The sequence below is a fragment of the Plasmodium chabaudi genome (genome assembly GCF_900002335.3).
Source record: "Plasmodium chabaudi chabaudi strain AS genome assembly, chromosome: 13".
Lineage (NCBI taxonomy): Eukaryota > Apicomplexa > Aconoidasida > Haemosporida > Plasmodiidae > Plasmodium > Plasmodium chabaudi.
Genome location: NC_030113.2, coordinates 2,040,635 through 2,056,618, shown reverse-complemented (window position 1 = coordinate 2,056,618; position 15,984 = coordinate 2,040,635). Strand labels below are relative to the sequence as shown.

The following is a 15,984-nucleotide window of genomic DNA, read 5'->3' as shown; positions in this document are numbered from 1 at the left end:
GCCTATTAATTTTGTAAAATGGTGGAAATATACATACTTAAACGAGCTTGGGTTGTTTTTATTTCCTTTTGTTTTGTTAATAAAAAATAATATTTATACACACCATTTTAGAATTCTAGGGAATATAAAAATAGCAACTACTTAAAGTGGTGATGAATGGAAAGAATATTTATTTTTAATAATTTCATCCAAAAACGGTTTATATACAATTAAGAATAAATTTAAGCTCTTATTTATTTGTTTTATCATATTTATACATAATTTTATTCCAAATAAAATATGAACAAGCAATGTGCTAACACTTGCATAGTAAGAAAATAAATGACCGTAGGAAAGGAGTGATGAAATGCAATAAATAGTTAAATAAAAAATGTTAAAATGAGAATATATGGGCACACATTATAGTAAATTTTCCTATATATACTTATAAATTATTTTTTTTCGTTTTATATGTTCCCCTTCGATTATATATAAAGTATAGGTATTTTACAAATAGCTATATGGTGGACTTTTAATAGACATATTAAGGTTAAGCTAGCCAAATGAATAATTAAAAAAAAAAAAAAATTATAAAATAAACTTTGGTATATTTTTTCTCTCTATATAACGATCTACTACAATATAGCAATTACAACATTTTAATAAAAAAGCCCGACTATTATTTTAACACAATTTCCTATAAATATTGAGAATGTTCTAAATATGTTTTATACGCCTCTTTTAGGGATATAAGGGCTTATTCAAAATTGGCTTAAAAAATTGACATAAAATTCGCTTAAAAATTGGCTTAAAAAATTACAAGTTTTAATATTAGTACGCCATATTTCGTACTATTTTGTTTATTTTTCAATTAACAAATTTTTTTTATTATATTATTTTAAAAAGTAATATATTCACAAAATGGAAAAATTTAAGGAACTCTATTATAACTGATTAAAGGGTAAATATATTATCCTATATATTTATTTATGCATATAATATGCACGATTACAAGCGTATGTAATATTAAGGGGGGTTGTACCACAAATTTTATGCATATATATTTTAAATTATGAGGTAAATAATTTTCAATATATAGTACGTCATTTATTTATAAATTTATTACTTACTGGAAAAATTCATATGCATATTCGGAGAAAAAAGAAATAAATTATAGTGCTTTTAAAAAAGGCATATTTATTTATATATACCTTTTTTTTATAATCCCCTTTTTAGTAAAATATACACTATATATAATAAATATACTCCTACAGTATATTATATATATGCTTATTTTATGTATGTTACTTACTCGTATGTACATTATTTATTTATACGTGAGCAGGTTCCACAATATAATATGTTTTTATCACTTGCTTATTTCCTATGCATATAAATAAATATTATAATAAATCGTTTTTTTAGGTAAATATTTATTTATTTCCATTTATTCGATTTTTAAATATTATTAAATTTATTAATAATAATTTTTTTTACAATTGGTATTTTCTATTTTTTATAGCGTTTAACGCAAAAAAAATTAATGTAAAAAATAAAAAAAAAAATAAAAATATAATATAAACAATTTTGAATAAAGAGTATTTCCTTCGTTTTTTTATATAAATAAATATTTATAAAAATGGCAAAAATTACTAAAAGTACAAAGAGTAGTAAAGAAACAAAAAGTGTAGTACCAGCCACTGGTGATAAGAAAAATGCTTTAAAGCATTATGTAATCAAAGGGCAAAAAAAAATCCTTACCCCAGTACGAGCAAAAAAAACAATTTCTAAAAAACACTATGGAAGAAAATTAGCTTCAAAAAAAAAATTCGTTGTACAAAGGAAAATGAGAAGTTCAATCCAAGTAGGAAAGGTAGCTATTATATTAACAGGCAAGCATATGGGAAAACGATGTATAATAGCCAAAGTATTAAAATCAGGCTTACTAGCTGTAGTAGGTCCTTATGAAGTTAATGGTGTACCTTTAAAAAGAGTAGATCCAAGATATTTAATAGTAACATCAACAAACATTTTTGATTTTAATAATTTATCACAAGTCAAAGAGAAATTTATTCAATCTGCTGAACGTATCAATGATGAAATTTTCATAAAATCTATGGATGTTAAAAAAAGGCAAAAAAAATTATTAAAAAATAAGAATGAATCCCTTTTTATGAATGATGTTATACAAAAGATTAAAGAAATACGAGATTCCGATCCAAAAATGAAAAAAATAAAATTATTACAAAAAGAATTAGGAGATTTATTAAAACCAGAAATATCAAAAGATAAAATGTTTAGATCATATATAAAATCAAAATTCACCTTAAGAAATAATATGTCCTTTCACAACATGAATTTCTAAACACATATTTTTGTGCGTGTTTTTTTTTTTTTTTTTTTTTTTTCACAATTCTTTAACGCACTATAAATATATTTTCAACATCATGTTATGAACTTATATATAAATTGATTTGATCAATGAACTATTTTTTATTTTCATATATGTTACTTTTTATTTATAATTGTTGCACACCTTTTTTTTTCTTTTCCTATTCGACTTTTTATGATCAAACAAAAAACACTATATCAATATATATGCATGTATACTATTTTTACCCTCTAAAATGGTATAAGTAACAGGATATAATCTGTTACGGCATTGAAAGGGACACGCTTTTTAGAAGCCTTGGAATGTTTGCTTGCCCTTCAGGTACTAATTCGGGGCACTATATATATAATATATTTTTTTTATAATTTTTTTTTTTAATTTTTTTAAAAAGTTGGTATGGACGAGCGTGGCTCGTTCCGTTTGTTATCATTTGCAACATAGCGGATAGTTAAAGCATTAATAAGATGGATAAAAAAAGTGGAAGCAATAAATGAAGTCACAAAATGCAGCAGTAATAATCGTTTTAGTACTGAATGTACGATGCAATGCTTTTTTTTTTCACAACAAGTCAGTGTCATCACCAAGTTCCCCTTCTTCAGCTTGAGCAAACTCCTCTTGTTGTCTCATTTTCCTTTCCTTGGCCTCTGCATTTTCTGTTTTTTCATTTTCGTCAGGATATTGCATTGCCTTTACTGCATCAGAATAAAGTTGTAAACAAAATGCAATTCTTTTATGAAATGCTTTCATAGGGTCTCCTGTGATGTATATATCTGTATTAGGTTTTGATTCAACGTATAGATTGTCATAATCGATTGTTGCTCCTATCACTCCATCATGGATTGCCTTTGCAGTTATGCCGACGATATCCATAGGGGACTCGACTCCGATCTTTTTTCCGATGTCAGCCTAAAAAGGGGAGGGAAATGGGAAGGAACAATATGAAGCAAGCATGAGCGAAGCAAGCATGAATAAGTAGCATGAACTAGGCAAGCATGAATAAACAAGACGAACGAACAAAACTTACGATGGATATGCGGGAGTAGGAAAGGTTTATTATCCGAAGAGCCGTTTTGATAACATTGTGGTGGATTCTTTTGATTAGTAAATAAACACCATCTCTAACAAAAAGCTTTTTATAATTATTCATAACATTTGCAAATTTATTTATATCACCATTCCTAACTGCTGTTACAACATGCTTATAAGGAATTAATTTATTTCTCATAATTTTGTTAGTAAATAATGATCGGTCTGGTATATCTCCCATAAGTAGTTCAACAATTATTTCTAATTTTGTAACTTCAAGTTTAAACCCTTTAGCTGTATGTACATTTTGTGGTGCCTTTCTCAAGGCTTGTGTAATTTTACTATGTGACTCACTATAATCTAATTGTATAGCTAATATTTTTCCAATATAATATAAATACCTTGCATGTTGAACATTGGATGACATATTTTCAGGGAATAAAGTTTTGCTGACAAATTTAACAGCCATATCATATAAATTATTTTTTATATAATCTCTTAATATTAAATTTAAGACAACAGTTTGTGTCATAACATCTCTATGCAAACATGCATTTCTATAAATAAATAATAATTCTTGTCGAACCTGAGAGATTTTACCTCTTAATTCATGTACCCATGAATAATAAAAATATACCTTTGCATTTATGAAATCTAAAGATCGTCGATTTAGTTTGTTTACTCTATTAACAATTCGAGTAGATAGTTCAATACATTCATCATATAATTTTTTATCTATCAAGTGGACTATGAATAGAATATAAAGAAATACTTCGATCTCTGGTTGTGAATTTGCATATGTTTTATCATTCAGTGTTGCTATTTCTGTTATATTTTGTTTATTGTTTTCATTGTATTGATTTATATATTTATATAATATTGTATATATAGGATATGTATCTTTAAATATTTTATTTATCAAGCTTACTAAAATCGGCATTAAATTATCACTATCGTTTTTTATACTTAAACGCATGCTTTTTATATATTTTAACATACGAAGTATAAATCTATTGTCTTTATATACTATTGCATTATTGATATAATTTATACTTGCTAATAAGTTACTAACGAATGTATTTATTTTTTCATCCCGTTCCTTTGTTTCTTCATTATGTTCTGTATGTTCTGCCTTCTTCGTTTTTTCTTTCATTGTGTTTTGGAAGTTATAAAAAAAAATTATATTCTCAAAAGAGTTTCAGTAAATACTAAGCAAATGCAATATATTTTTATATCTTGATTTTTTTTTTTTTTTTTTCCAACTTTTTGCAAAGTATTTAACTGTAAGAACGTTGGGAATGTGTATGTTATACACTTTTTATTTTGTACTTACTAAAAGGTTATTATTATTTTTTTATTTTTTTTGGAAAATTTCAATGACATTCTTCAAATATTTCTCGCTCTTATTATTATGAATAAAATATGTAGTAGGGCTGAGAAAGGAAGTAGCTACTCACGGGTTTGTGGTTTATGTAATGAAACATAATTGATATTCCAAAAAAAAAAAAAAAAAAAAAAAAACTCTAAATATTTTAAGATTAACTTCTTTATCCTACTTTACATTCGGAAAATAGTATGATTTACAAAAAAAAACATTTAAAAGTGTATAATATAATAGGGCATATATTTTTTTTTTAAACTTTTATTCATTCGTTAAGTAGGTAAGCTAATTGTACGTAATATTAAGAATTGAGTGCGCAGCAAACTTGTGAAATGTAATGCATTATTAAAAATAAAAAATTGTTTACATATAATATATGCATATATTTATTTACTACAATTTTTTATTGCTACATACTATGTGTATATTGCTTATGATACGAATTCAACCAAAACGCAAAAGAGAAATATATGTAAAATAATTTTTACATAACTCGTTATAAAAAAATACATAAATTAAACTAATAGAAAAATAAAAGAAACTATGTGCTTATACTCATGTGACAAAAAAATATGTTTTTTCTTCTTAACAAATTTTAGAGTTATATTGAAAGTGTTATTTATGGTTTATATAAAATTGCCATATATTTTAAGAGATAGTTTTGTATGCCTACATTTATCACATTCTATTTATTTGGAAAAAAAAAAATGAAAATTTATATTTAAAATATATAATATTTATTGGCAACATGTTTTGGGTATTATACATGGCTTAGTATACTCAATGGGGGTTACTCCATTTCGTTTTCCTTTTCATTTCGCTGGCCTTTTCATTTCTCTACCCTTTCCAACGGTCTTCCTATTTCTTACACAGCATGCCTATCACTCGTTATAAAAAGCGACAAGCACTTCTCTACTCGAATTATGGGCTACTCCCATTTCATTATGCTACTACTAAGCGAATACACATTTATGCTCTCACCAATTAGGGAGGGATAAATAAAAACTTCGTAAAAATGTTGTAAAAACAGTGAATAGTTTATTTTATAATTGTTAAAAAAAAAATAAAACATGATTGAAAACAATGCAAGAACAAAAAAATAAAAATAAGTAAACCCTAAACACAGAGTGTGAAAAACACGAAGTGTAAAAAGGTATACACTATTTGACAATTAAAAACGTAAAAAAAGTAAGTCCACCATATAGTAGTGTGCATATGAATTCCCCCTATATACAATAGTCTGGGTAAAGCATTGCATAATAATAGGTTATTATTCTATACTTCTTATTTTGCATAACCATATGACAAAAAAATATATCTTTGTGTAAATATTTTCTAACTATGTCAACTTCTCCAAAGGCAGTAAATTCATTTGTTCATCCAAACTTTCGGAATTCAAATCAAGGTCCTTTAATCAGAGGAAAATAAAAAATGTAAAAAATAAATCACAGCTTTTGATAAACTTGTCTTGAAAATGATAAATATCCAACTTGTGGAACAAAATAAATATAAAATTTTTTTTTTTCCGTTCTAATGTTCTTACTTTCAATCGGTCTAGGTAGCTCAGCTTTTTAAAAAATATCGTGTACAAAAGGGAAAGCGTGTACATCACTGCGAAATGGAAAGTGCGAAAATGAACGAGCGAAAACGAACGAGTGAACAAGTTGACAAAACGCCCCGCTTGCTACTTACGTATAAAGAACCAGTTGGAAAAAAAGTAGCTGTTTGCAAAGTATGGGATGCCTAAAAAGGAATGAAGCATAGTGAAAAATAAAATATATGCATGTCTATCGAAATGGTATGAATATGCAAATTTAATTTATAATTTTTTTATGAACCGAAAAAAATCTTGTTAAAAAATACAGACAACACGGACATTTTACAAATATGCTTGTCTGTTTTTAAAGAACATTTGATATATCCTATTTCATCCTATAAAAATTAATTAATTTTTTTATCAACCATTTTAATAAAATTGAAAAATATATTTATTCTGTTCCTATTTTTTATATGTCATTATTTTTTAAAGAGTTACTAACATCTATCTTTATCTTTTGTACTCCATATGTTACATAATTCGGTGCAATCTTCAAACAAAAAAAAAAGTATGCATATATAAGTTGACAAAAATAGATAGTGAAATGTGTTTTCCACTTTTCTGCTTACCGTTAGGAGACTCATTACTAATACTAAAATAATGTGAATCATGACAAAGCAAAAAACTAGCATCGTCTGATATAAGCAATTATAAAATATGTATAAATGATATAGCTGCTTTACAAAAAAATTGCTATTCGTTTCTGCCTAGTTAGGCTTCTTACCTCGGGAGATGTTTTTTTAGGTTTTAACTTGTATAGTGGAATAAAAAAAATGCGAATTCCCACATTTACAATTCCATATACAGAGCAACAAAAAATGTACAAAGCCAAACTTGCTATGACCAAAATGTCCAAAGGAAAATACTAAAAAAATGGGAATGCATAGGTAGAAAATATATTTCATATGGTTCGAAACAATGCATATACATGTTTATTTTCCTTTTCTGAGTTGCAAACCTTTGAAAAAAACATCAAGGACGAATCGACCATATTATACAGTGTATTTATTTGGTCCAAAACGAAGCCACACTTGTAGGCGCAAATGGAGTTAAAGTACTGAAGCAAAAAAGGGAGAGAAAAGTTTGAAAAAATTTTGAAAAAATAAAAATAAAAACCAAAACAAAAACAAAAATACGAGCAGAATGGCGTCCTTTCCTCTCTTACTTTATCCGTTATAGACGCCAAAAGGGACACATATATAATCGATGAGAATGCCAAAAATATTAACCCCGTTAAAATTCTAAAAAAAAAGTAACACAGTATATATATGTTTACCAAGCAAATGGATATGTATGTATAAAATGTAAAAATAACTTACCTAAATGTAAATGCTATTCCTAATATATATGACACCCAAGACTCTGATGTTTTTTCGATTTCCTGGAGTTTGTAATTATACTTGCTTAGCAATCTGTAGAAATATATGTACATAGTTGGATAATTATGTTGTAAATTTGATCAGATTAAATATTAAGATTCTAGAAAACCATAAAATATGCCATTTTCAACATATCGAGTGTGCTCACCTTTTCATATTATTAATTTTTACAATTTCGAGTTTATCATCCCCCTTTATTTCATTTGGTGTGCTATATTTTTTCTGAAAAAAAAAAAACATACAATATAATACAATACAGTACAATACAATTTTCGAGCTATTCCAATTTTGTGCAAAATGAGGTGGCATTAATTTAGTTACTTTGATCAGGGCTTCTTTCTCCTTTAAGTTTTCAAAACGGTGTTCGATTTCTTTTTTGTCATATTCAATATCCTTTTGCTTCAATAGTTCGATAGGTAAACAAGCCAATCCATAACTCTTTAAAAAAAATAAACATTCACATTTAAAATTTATTACACAAAGTTAATACTATAATTATGAGCATGCATATGCATTTTTTTATTGCAAATTTTATTATTACTGTGTATGAAACCCAAAACGATACGCCTATAAAGACAACACATCCCATCAAGAACAGAATCGCAGATTCTCCCGCTGAAAATGTAACACAAAAAAGTTTTACATATATCTCTTTCATTATAAATATGACTTAAGCTTTGTTCTGTATTTATATACTTATTTTTTTTTCTTACTATGTTTCACATCAAATAAGTCAGAAATATAATCCAATTCTTTCCCTTTTTCCTATTTATAAAAATGATAAAATTGTGATCAAGCCATTTTATGAAATATGAAAAAAAAATATGTAGTAAAGGAATAGCTACATTTTTATGTACCATTGAAATTTTATGCCCGGGTCGATATATTAGACCAATTATTGAAAGTGCAACTAAAAAAAACATAAAATATATCTACAAAATATTATGATTGTAATGTTTATATATTTGGAAAATGCTACTATTTTATTATTATTCGATTTTTTGGGTACTGTTTTCTTTAAGGATTCGACCACATTTTCACAAGCTTCCATACTATCATCAAATTCATTCTTATATGATTCTAAAATTGTAAACAATGGGAATAAGTAAGTGCAGAATAACAGAATTTATTAAATATGGAGATTCGGAGAAATATTGATTTACTCACTAAAATTTGCATACTCTTTTTAGACATACAAAAAAAATAGTTTGCTATTACTTTGATTTTTAAGATAAAAGTAGGAAAACGGAACTAAAATATATGCTTCAAATATTAGTGTCCAAAACATGGCTACATAAAAAATGCTCGATATATATATTTTTTTCTTTACAAATAATTTATACAAATACAATCAACGCAAAATATGTTTATAATTTTCGTATTGTTAAAACTAACACTTATAAAAACGGGATATAAGTTTCTGACTTATCTCTAAATTCGATATCTCTAAGTTCTACAACAAAAGTAAGAAAATAATGGTAAATCGATGTTTTATGGGCTTTTAGGATATTCCTCAAATTTTAACATGAATTATTTTTTCATAGTTTAATATACCCCATTTGATACTAGATATATATCTATTGGTATGAACAAGACCAAAGTAAAGGTCGTACTTAGGGATAAAATAAAAACAACCAAAGTTAGCAACGTCGATTCATTTTGTTTCACAAAATAATTGTAAAATATTCCACACAAGATAAATATTATCTGTACAAAAAAATGCATATGTGTGTGTGTGTTTGGGTTTGTATGTTTGTGTATATAGTGTGAGCAAACTCTGTCCATGCAACCATGGGTTATATAAAATTTCATTTTATGTGAACAAGCAATTATGTATGTGTATGTGTATGTGTGTGTACTATATTTATGCAATCAACATGTTTATATATATATGGTATTTTCCTCTTATTTTTAAAAGCAACATTAACTAACCAAAACAAAAATAACAAAAATAGTACAAGTAGTGATATCCATTACATATTTATGATATTTCTCTTATTATTTTTTTCTCCCTTTTTTTCAGCACTATCTAATTTCATATAACGTGTATAAACACTATCACTTTTAACCCAAAACTTTTATATATTATATTGTATTATATTAAAAATTGTATTAAAAAATTGTCAGAAATACTTTAAAAAAAAATAGCTATGTGTCCATAAATTATTAACATGGAATATAAAAAAGGGGAAAACAAGCAATTATATGTCCAAATATTATTAACATGACATGTAAAAAATTAAAAAAAAAAAATAATAATAAAATTATAGCTAAATATGTAAATAAGTAAATAAAATAATAACATAATAAACAATAAATAAAATAAAAGGAACAAAATATTTCCTCTTTTTCAGTCATTATATTTTTGATGTATCTTTTGCTTAATTATAAAAAACACACCACAGAACGGTGTAATAGGCGAATGTATAAAAAGTGAAAAAAAAATGAAAAATATATGAATTATATAAATTATATAAAAACAAAAAAAATATGAAAATAAAATGGAATTTATTATAGCTTTAATAAAATATTCCTTTACATAGTTGAATATAGTTTTCAAAAATGTATAATAACAAAAAAAAGAATAAATAAAAATTGGCATAGAAAGGTGAATAATTTTCCTATTTAATAGTCTATTTCAAATGAAATGATTTTTGTGGAAAACCCTTCATAAATAGTAAAATCATCTCTTGTTATATTATTGTCTCCCTTTACATTTTTTTCATAATCTTCATATGATAGATCATAATTTTTTAAAAGTTTTTTATTTTTTATATTTTCTGGCTCTTTAAAATATAAATTTGTACCAATACTGGACGTATGAACTCCTTTAAATTTGTATTTATTATTTATGATACATTCAGGGGATTCATTAAATAAATTTTTTAATGACATACTATTTATTTCAAAAGGTATATTATCAAGGTCATCACTATTGTTTACACATTTTCTTTTTGTATTATTATTTACACTTTTACTATTTTCGGCATCCTTTTCTTTATTATTATTTACTTCTTCATGTGTATCCTCCAATATTTCAATAATCGTAGATTTTTTGTTATTATCAATTTTTTCATGATCATTTGAACTTATTTCACTGTTCAAGTCACTTTTTACCTCGTCCACTACTTCATATTCATTTGTTAAATCAATTTGTAAATTATTCAAATTGTTGAAATTGTTTGAATTATTTCTGACCGTGTTCATGTCTGATATATAATTTGGCTCATTTCTTTTTATAACAAAATCATCATTTGTTGTAACATCATGATTTTTCCTTTCTATATAAATTTCATTTCCTTTTTGTTTACGATAAGTATTTAAATTCTTTAATCTATTTTCGTCATTATTTAATGAAGGCAAATTTAGCATGACCAATGTTTCTTCGACGGTACTGTCTGACTGGTCATCTGATAAATCGCTATCAGCCATTTTATAATTTTTTTTTTATGAATTGTTAATAAAAAAAAAAAAAAAAAGTGGTTTAACAAATATACGTATATTCCAAGGAAAAATTATTACACATATTATAGATTTAGTAAAAATTAAAATAATTTAAAAGTGATTTGCTATGTTTCTCTTATAACAATGCAGAGCTTTGCCTACATTTTTCTCTCTATATATTTTCTATTTCCATGTCATGTTACATACAAATAATGTTAAAGTTTTAAGCGGCAAAATGTATATATTCATATAAATATTATTTAGTTATTTTCGGATTTTTTAAACGATTTTCGGATTCTTTAATTATTTTCTGCGTTTTTAACTTTTTTTGATGGTAGATAAGAAAAATTTTCAAACCACGCAGCACGGTGTATTTATATAAACAAAAATTTTCACAGTATATATAGTATGTTATATAGCACCTTAATAGGCATTCTTTATATAATTAATATATTTCCTTATTTATTAATATTTTAAAAATTATAAAAAATATACCTACTTAATTATGGAAATATTAACATACTTATTATTCCATCGAATTGTAGCTAAATACATATAAATGTACGATCACTATATTAAATAGTAGAATATAATTATATATGACCATTCATAATATTTTAACAACCAGCCAAATTGGTTAATACCATAATGGTTTTTTAAACTTATATTAATATTTTTTTCACTGCTTGTATATTTTTCCTATATGTGCTATCATATAAGTCTGATTAGCTAACCATTTCTCACATTTACGTAAATATATTTAAAAAGGGCTACAATAGTATAATTAAATGCCATAAAAAATATAAATTAGTCTACATTTTTACAAACTCAACAGTGTGCAGTTTATCAGATCAGGTGTTATTATTAACTTTATATTATTTATGACTTGTACATACAAAAAAATAACATAATGTCTTACATAAATATAAAAGGTTAACTTATTTTTATTTTTTAAAGATAACTAATGTCGCATATTTTAACGATCAAGTTTGAGTTTCATTTTTTGGGAGGTTATGATAAAAGTATATTAAATAGTAGTTTTTTTTTGTAAAAATAAAAACAAAATGATAGTATAAAACCTTTTTAAATAGATTTATAAGATTAGAGAACTATAAAATAAAAAAATAAGATTAAGGAAAATATATAATGCATGCACAAAACAGCTATAACAACTATTTTTATATTTGTTCTACCTTTGTAATATCAAAAAAAAGAAAAAGAAAAATATAGATAAAAATGTTAATTACTTTCTCTATTTCGAAAATTATTATTTTATTATTCTTAAAATGTATATAACATATTAAATAGAAAAATTAATATATTTTTATTTTTTTAATTTTTTATTTTTTTTGGCTAAAATTTTTATATATTAAGGATATACATTATGTGCAACCCTCTTTTTTATAAAGAACAAAATAAAGCATTGTCCTTTTTATTTTTATTTATTTTTTCATATATTTTTATAAAATTATTTTACAATATTAATTGTTAAATAAAATGGTATACATTGAATATTTGTACTTAACTATATATAGACTAAAAATAAAATCTATAGTATCATAAATTTATAAATTAATTTGTTCTAAGGTTTATAAATATATATATATTTTTCTCTCTATAATTATAAGATGGCATATTCTTATTATTATTTTGTAAAAAAAAAAAAACATAAAAATTAAAATTAGTACAAGTGCATATAGTATATATACTGTTGTAAGCAATTTTTTTATTTTTTAAAACCCGATAAAATTACAAAAAAATTAGAATAGTTCTAAAACATGTCACTTTTTTTTTCTATATGTGCTTATTGTTTTATATATAATAAATGGTTATAAATAATAATGCCTTTATAATATTTAATTAAAATTTTTTTAGGTTAGTGTATTTTACTAATTCAATGAATTTAATATTATACGTTTTTTTTTAGTATTTAACAAATAATCTTTAAAAAAAAAGTTATTATAAATATAAAAAAATATTGTTCCCACATATTTGTCAACCTATTTATAATAATTATTTTGGTTGTTCTTTTTTAATTGCTTGTGTTTTATTTATTGTTTTAGTTTTATTCACTGTTTTAGTTTTGTTCACCGTTTTAGTTTTGCTCTCTGTTTTAGTTTTTTTTTGAGTTAACAACAGCGTACCTCGATAGTTCAATGATGTTGTGCATGAGCTAGATATATGTACATATAAGGCAGTGTTTCTAGTTTTTAGTGTTTAAGCTTGTAGGGTATTATTTATATAATATATCTACAGCTACTTATATTATATATATTTTTTTTTCATCATTTGTAATGTACAATTATTTAGCCCAATTTTCATAAACACCCATTAATGCAACCCTTTTTTGTGTCAAGTTTTTTTTTGTTTTTTCGTTCGCTTAATTTGGTTACTATGCATACAACAGTGCATATGTAATGCGTAGACATGTCATATATATAATGTATAGTATGTATATGTTATATAATTTTTAATATACTTTTTAAAAATCTTTTTAGGGAAGTATTTTTTATACACGAGCATCTGCTTACCCCTTCTTGGCATTTTTAACAGTTGTTTATTTGAGCTTTGTGTTTTAATTTTTTGAATTTTATTAAATTTTTTTGTAAAACCTTTTTAGTAATTATAGAACCCATTTTGTACCTGTGTAGTTATCCATTTTTTATTCACACCCTTTTTAAAACCGTTTTGTGCGTTAAGTAGTTATTTTTAGATTCTACCAGACACAGCCATATAAAGGCACAGCACACGTATGTAAATATTGTTTTGAAATTGCTTATAATTCTACTGAGAAATAGAAAATTATCAACCCTTTGCTACCAAATAATATAGAGCCTGCTAAGGTCTTATAGCCCAATTTGAAAGAGGCAAAGACGACCAAACAGCGATCCGTTTATATGTCCGAATTGCACCGAGTAAGTTTTCAAAATGTGTGATCATAAAATGGATAGTAAACATGGTGGTGAATTTGTGAATCTCAAAGAGAAAAATGAAAACCACCATTGTGAAAATACAAAGAGTACTATGGCAGATTGTGATGACGATTATTCAATTATAACATTATGTACAAAATGTTTATCATCAAAAACAGAAGCAAATAAAAATAAAATCATATTAGATAGTAAAGCACTTAAAGATAGTCGAACTAAACGTCGTTCAAGTGTAAATATAACTAGAGATATGTTAAATAATAATTTAAATCTATCACCATATTTTGATAGATCTCAAATAATTCAAGAAACAATTCTTATGAATAATGATGAGTTAGCAGAATTATATGAATTAGATAAATATAAGTTAGGTAAAGGTTCCTATGGTAATGTTGTAAAAGCTATAAATAAAAAAACAGGTCAAGCAAAAGCTATAAAAATTATAGATAAAAAACGAATAAATAATATTGAACGATTAAAAAGAGAAATACTAATTATGAAACAAATGGATCATCCAAATATTATTAAATTATATGAAGTATATGAAGATAGTGAAAAATTATATTTAGTTTTAGAATTATGTACAGGTGGTGAATTATTTGATAAAATTGTAAAGCATGGAAGTTTTTCTGAATATGAAACATATAAAATAATGAAACAGATATTTTCAGCTTTAACATATTGTCATAGTAAAAATATAATTCATAGAGATTTAAAACCAGAAAATATATTATTTGTTGATAGTTCAGATGATTCACCAATACAAATAATAGATTGGGGTTTTGCAAGTAAATGTATGAACAATCATAATTTAAAATCCGTTGTCGGAACCCCTTATTATATTGCACCTGAAATCTTAAAAGGAAAATATGATAAAAAATGTGATATTTGGAGTAGTGGTGTAATTATGTATATTTTACTTTGTGGTTATCCACCTTTTAATGGAAAAAATAATGAAGATATATTAAAAAAAGTTAAAAAAGGTGATTTTGTTTTTGATTCTAATTATTGGTCTAAAATAAGTTTAGATGCAAAAGAATTCATTTGTGAATGTTTAAATTATAATTATAAAGAAAGAATAGATGTACATAGAATTGTAAATCATAAATGGTTTAAAAAATTTAAATCTTATAATAATGTAACTATTAATACAAATCTAGGTAAAGAATTAATAGAAAAATTTAAACAATTTCATAAATTATGTAAAATAAAAAAATTAGCTATTACATGTATTGCATATCAATTAAATAAAAAAAAATTTGGAAAAATGAAAAAAACATTTGAAGCATTTGATCATAATGGTGATGGTGTTTTAACTATATCAGAAATTTTTCAATGTTTAAAAGTTGGTGATAATGAAATAGATAGAGATTTGTATTATTTATTAAAACAGTTAGATACAGATGGTAATGGTCTAATTGATTATACAGAATTTTTAGCAGCATGTTTAGATCATAGTATTTTAGAACAAGATGCTGTCTGTAGAAATGCTTTTAAAGTTTTTGATGCAAATGGTGATGGAATCATTTCAAAAGATGAACTTTTAAATGTTCTCTCTTTTTCAAATGATCAAATGACATTCAGTAAAGAAATAATTGAAAGTGTAATAAAAGAAGTAGACGCAAACAACGATGGCTACATCGACTATGACGAATTTTATAAAATGATGTCTGGCAGGCCATCCCAAATGGAGTAGACCCAGCGTACTGTCCATAAAACAGCATTGCAAGACTGCATTATCCGTTTTGTTTTCGTTTTTCCGCTTTTTTATTGCCTTTTTTCCTGCTTTTTTCGAAATAAACTTCAAACTTTTCTTAACTGTTCATAATTTTTTGTATTCTAAACAGCCACTATTT

At 24.8% G+C, this 15,984-nt stretch overlaps 5 protein-coding genes across 5 annotated transcripts; 2 read left to right on the top strand and 3 right to left on the bottom strand.

Moving 5' to 3' along the window:
* Window positions 1–1,618: 1,618 nt before the first annotated feature.
* PCHAS_1356500 (60S ribosomal protein L6, putative) lies at window positions 1,619–2,344 on the top strand (the record flags this gene model as incomplete). The annotated part of the gene is made up of 1 exon (XM_736082.1): window positions 1,619–2,344. One exon carries the CDS (start codon window positions 1,619–1,621, stop codon window positions 2,342–2,344), a length of 726 nt encoding a protein of 241 aa, XP_741175.1.
* A 585-nt stretch (window positions 2,345–2,929) lies between these two features.
* Window positions 2,930–4,550, bottom strand: PCHAS_1356400 (26S proteasome regulatory subunit RPN3, putative; the record flags this gene model as incomplete). Its single annotated transcript, XM_727237.2, has 2 exons — window positions 2,930–3,277; window positions 3,396–4,550. 2 exons carry the CDS (start codon window positions 4,548–4,550, stop codon window positions 2,930–2,932), a joined length of 1,503 nt encoding a protein of 500 aa, XP_732330.2.
* A 1,567-nt stretch (window positions 4,551–6,117) lies between these two features.
* On the bottom strand, window positions 6,118–9,728 carry PCHAS_1356300 (LMBR1 domain-containing protein, putative; the record flags this gene model as incomplete). The annotated part of the gene is made up of 20 exons (XM_016799422.1): window positions 6,118–6,186; window positions 6,322–6,389; window positions 6,471–6,521; window positions 6,617–6,710; window positions 6,818–6,865; window positions 6,945–7,010; window positions 7,100–7,240; window positions 7,334–7,432; window positions 7,541–7,616; window positions 7,695–7,787; window positions 7,903–7,976; window positions 8,076–8,192; window positions 8,296–8,369; window positions 8,468–8,519; window positions 8,612–8,686; window positions 8,764–8,834; window positions 8,973–9,044; window positions 9,150–9,207; window positions 9,309–9,461; window positions 9,687–9,728. 20 exons carry the CDS (start codon window positions 9,726–9,728, stop codon window positions 6,118–6,120), a joined length of 1,593 nt encoding a protein of 530 aa, XP_016654712.1.
* Window positions 9,729–10,379: 651 nt separating this feature from the next.
* PCHAS_1356200 (conserved Plasmodium protein, unknown function) lies at window positions 10,380–11,186 on the bottom strand (the record flags this gene model as incomplete). The annotated part of the gene is made up of 1 exon (XM_016799421.1): window positions 10,380–11,186. The coding sequence occupies one exon, from the start codon at window positions 11,184–11,186 to the stop codon at window positions 10,380–10,382; it is 807 nt and encodes a 268-aa protein (XP_016654711.1).
* Window positions 11,187–14,126: 2,940 nt separating this feature from the next.
* PCHAS_1356100 (calcium-dependent protein kinase 5, putative) lies at window positions 14,127–15,824 on the top strand (the record flags this gene model as incomplete). The annotated part of the gene is made up of 1 exon (XM_016799419.1): window positions 14,127–15,824. One exon carries the CDS (start codon window positions 14,127–14,129, stop codon window positions 15,822–15,824), a length of 1,698 nt encoding a protein of 565 aa, XP_016654710.1.
* Between the last annotated feature and the right edge of the window lie 160 nt (window positions 15,825–15,984).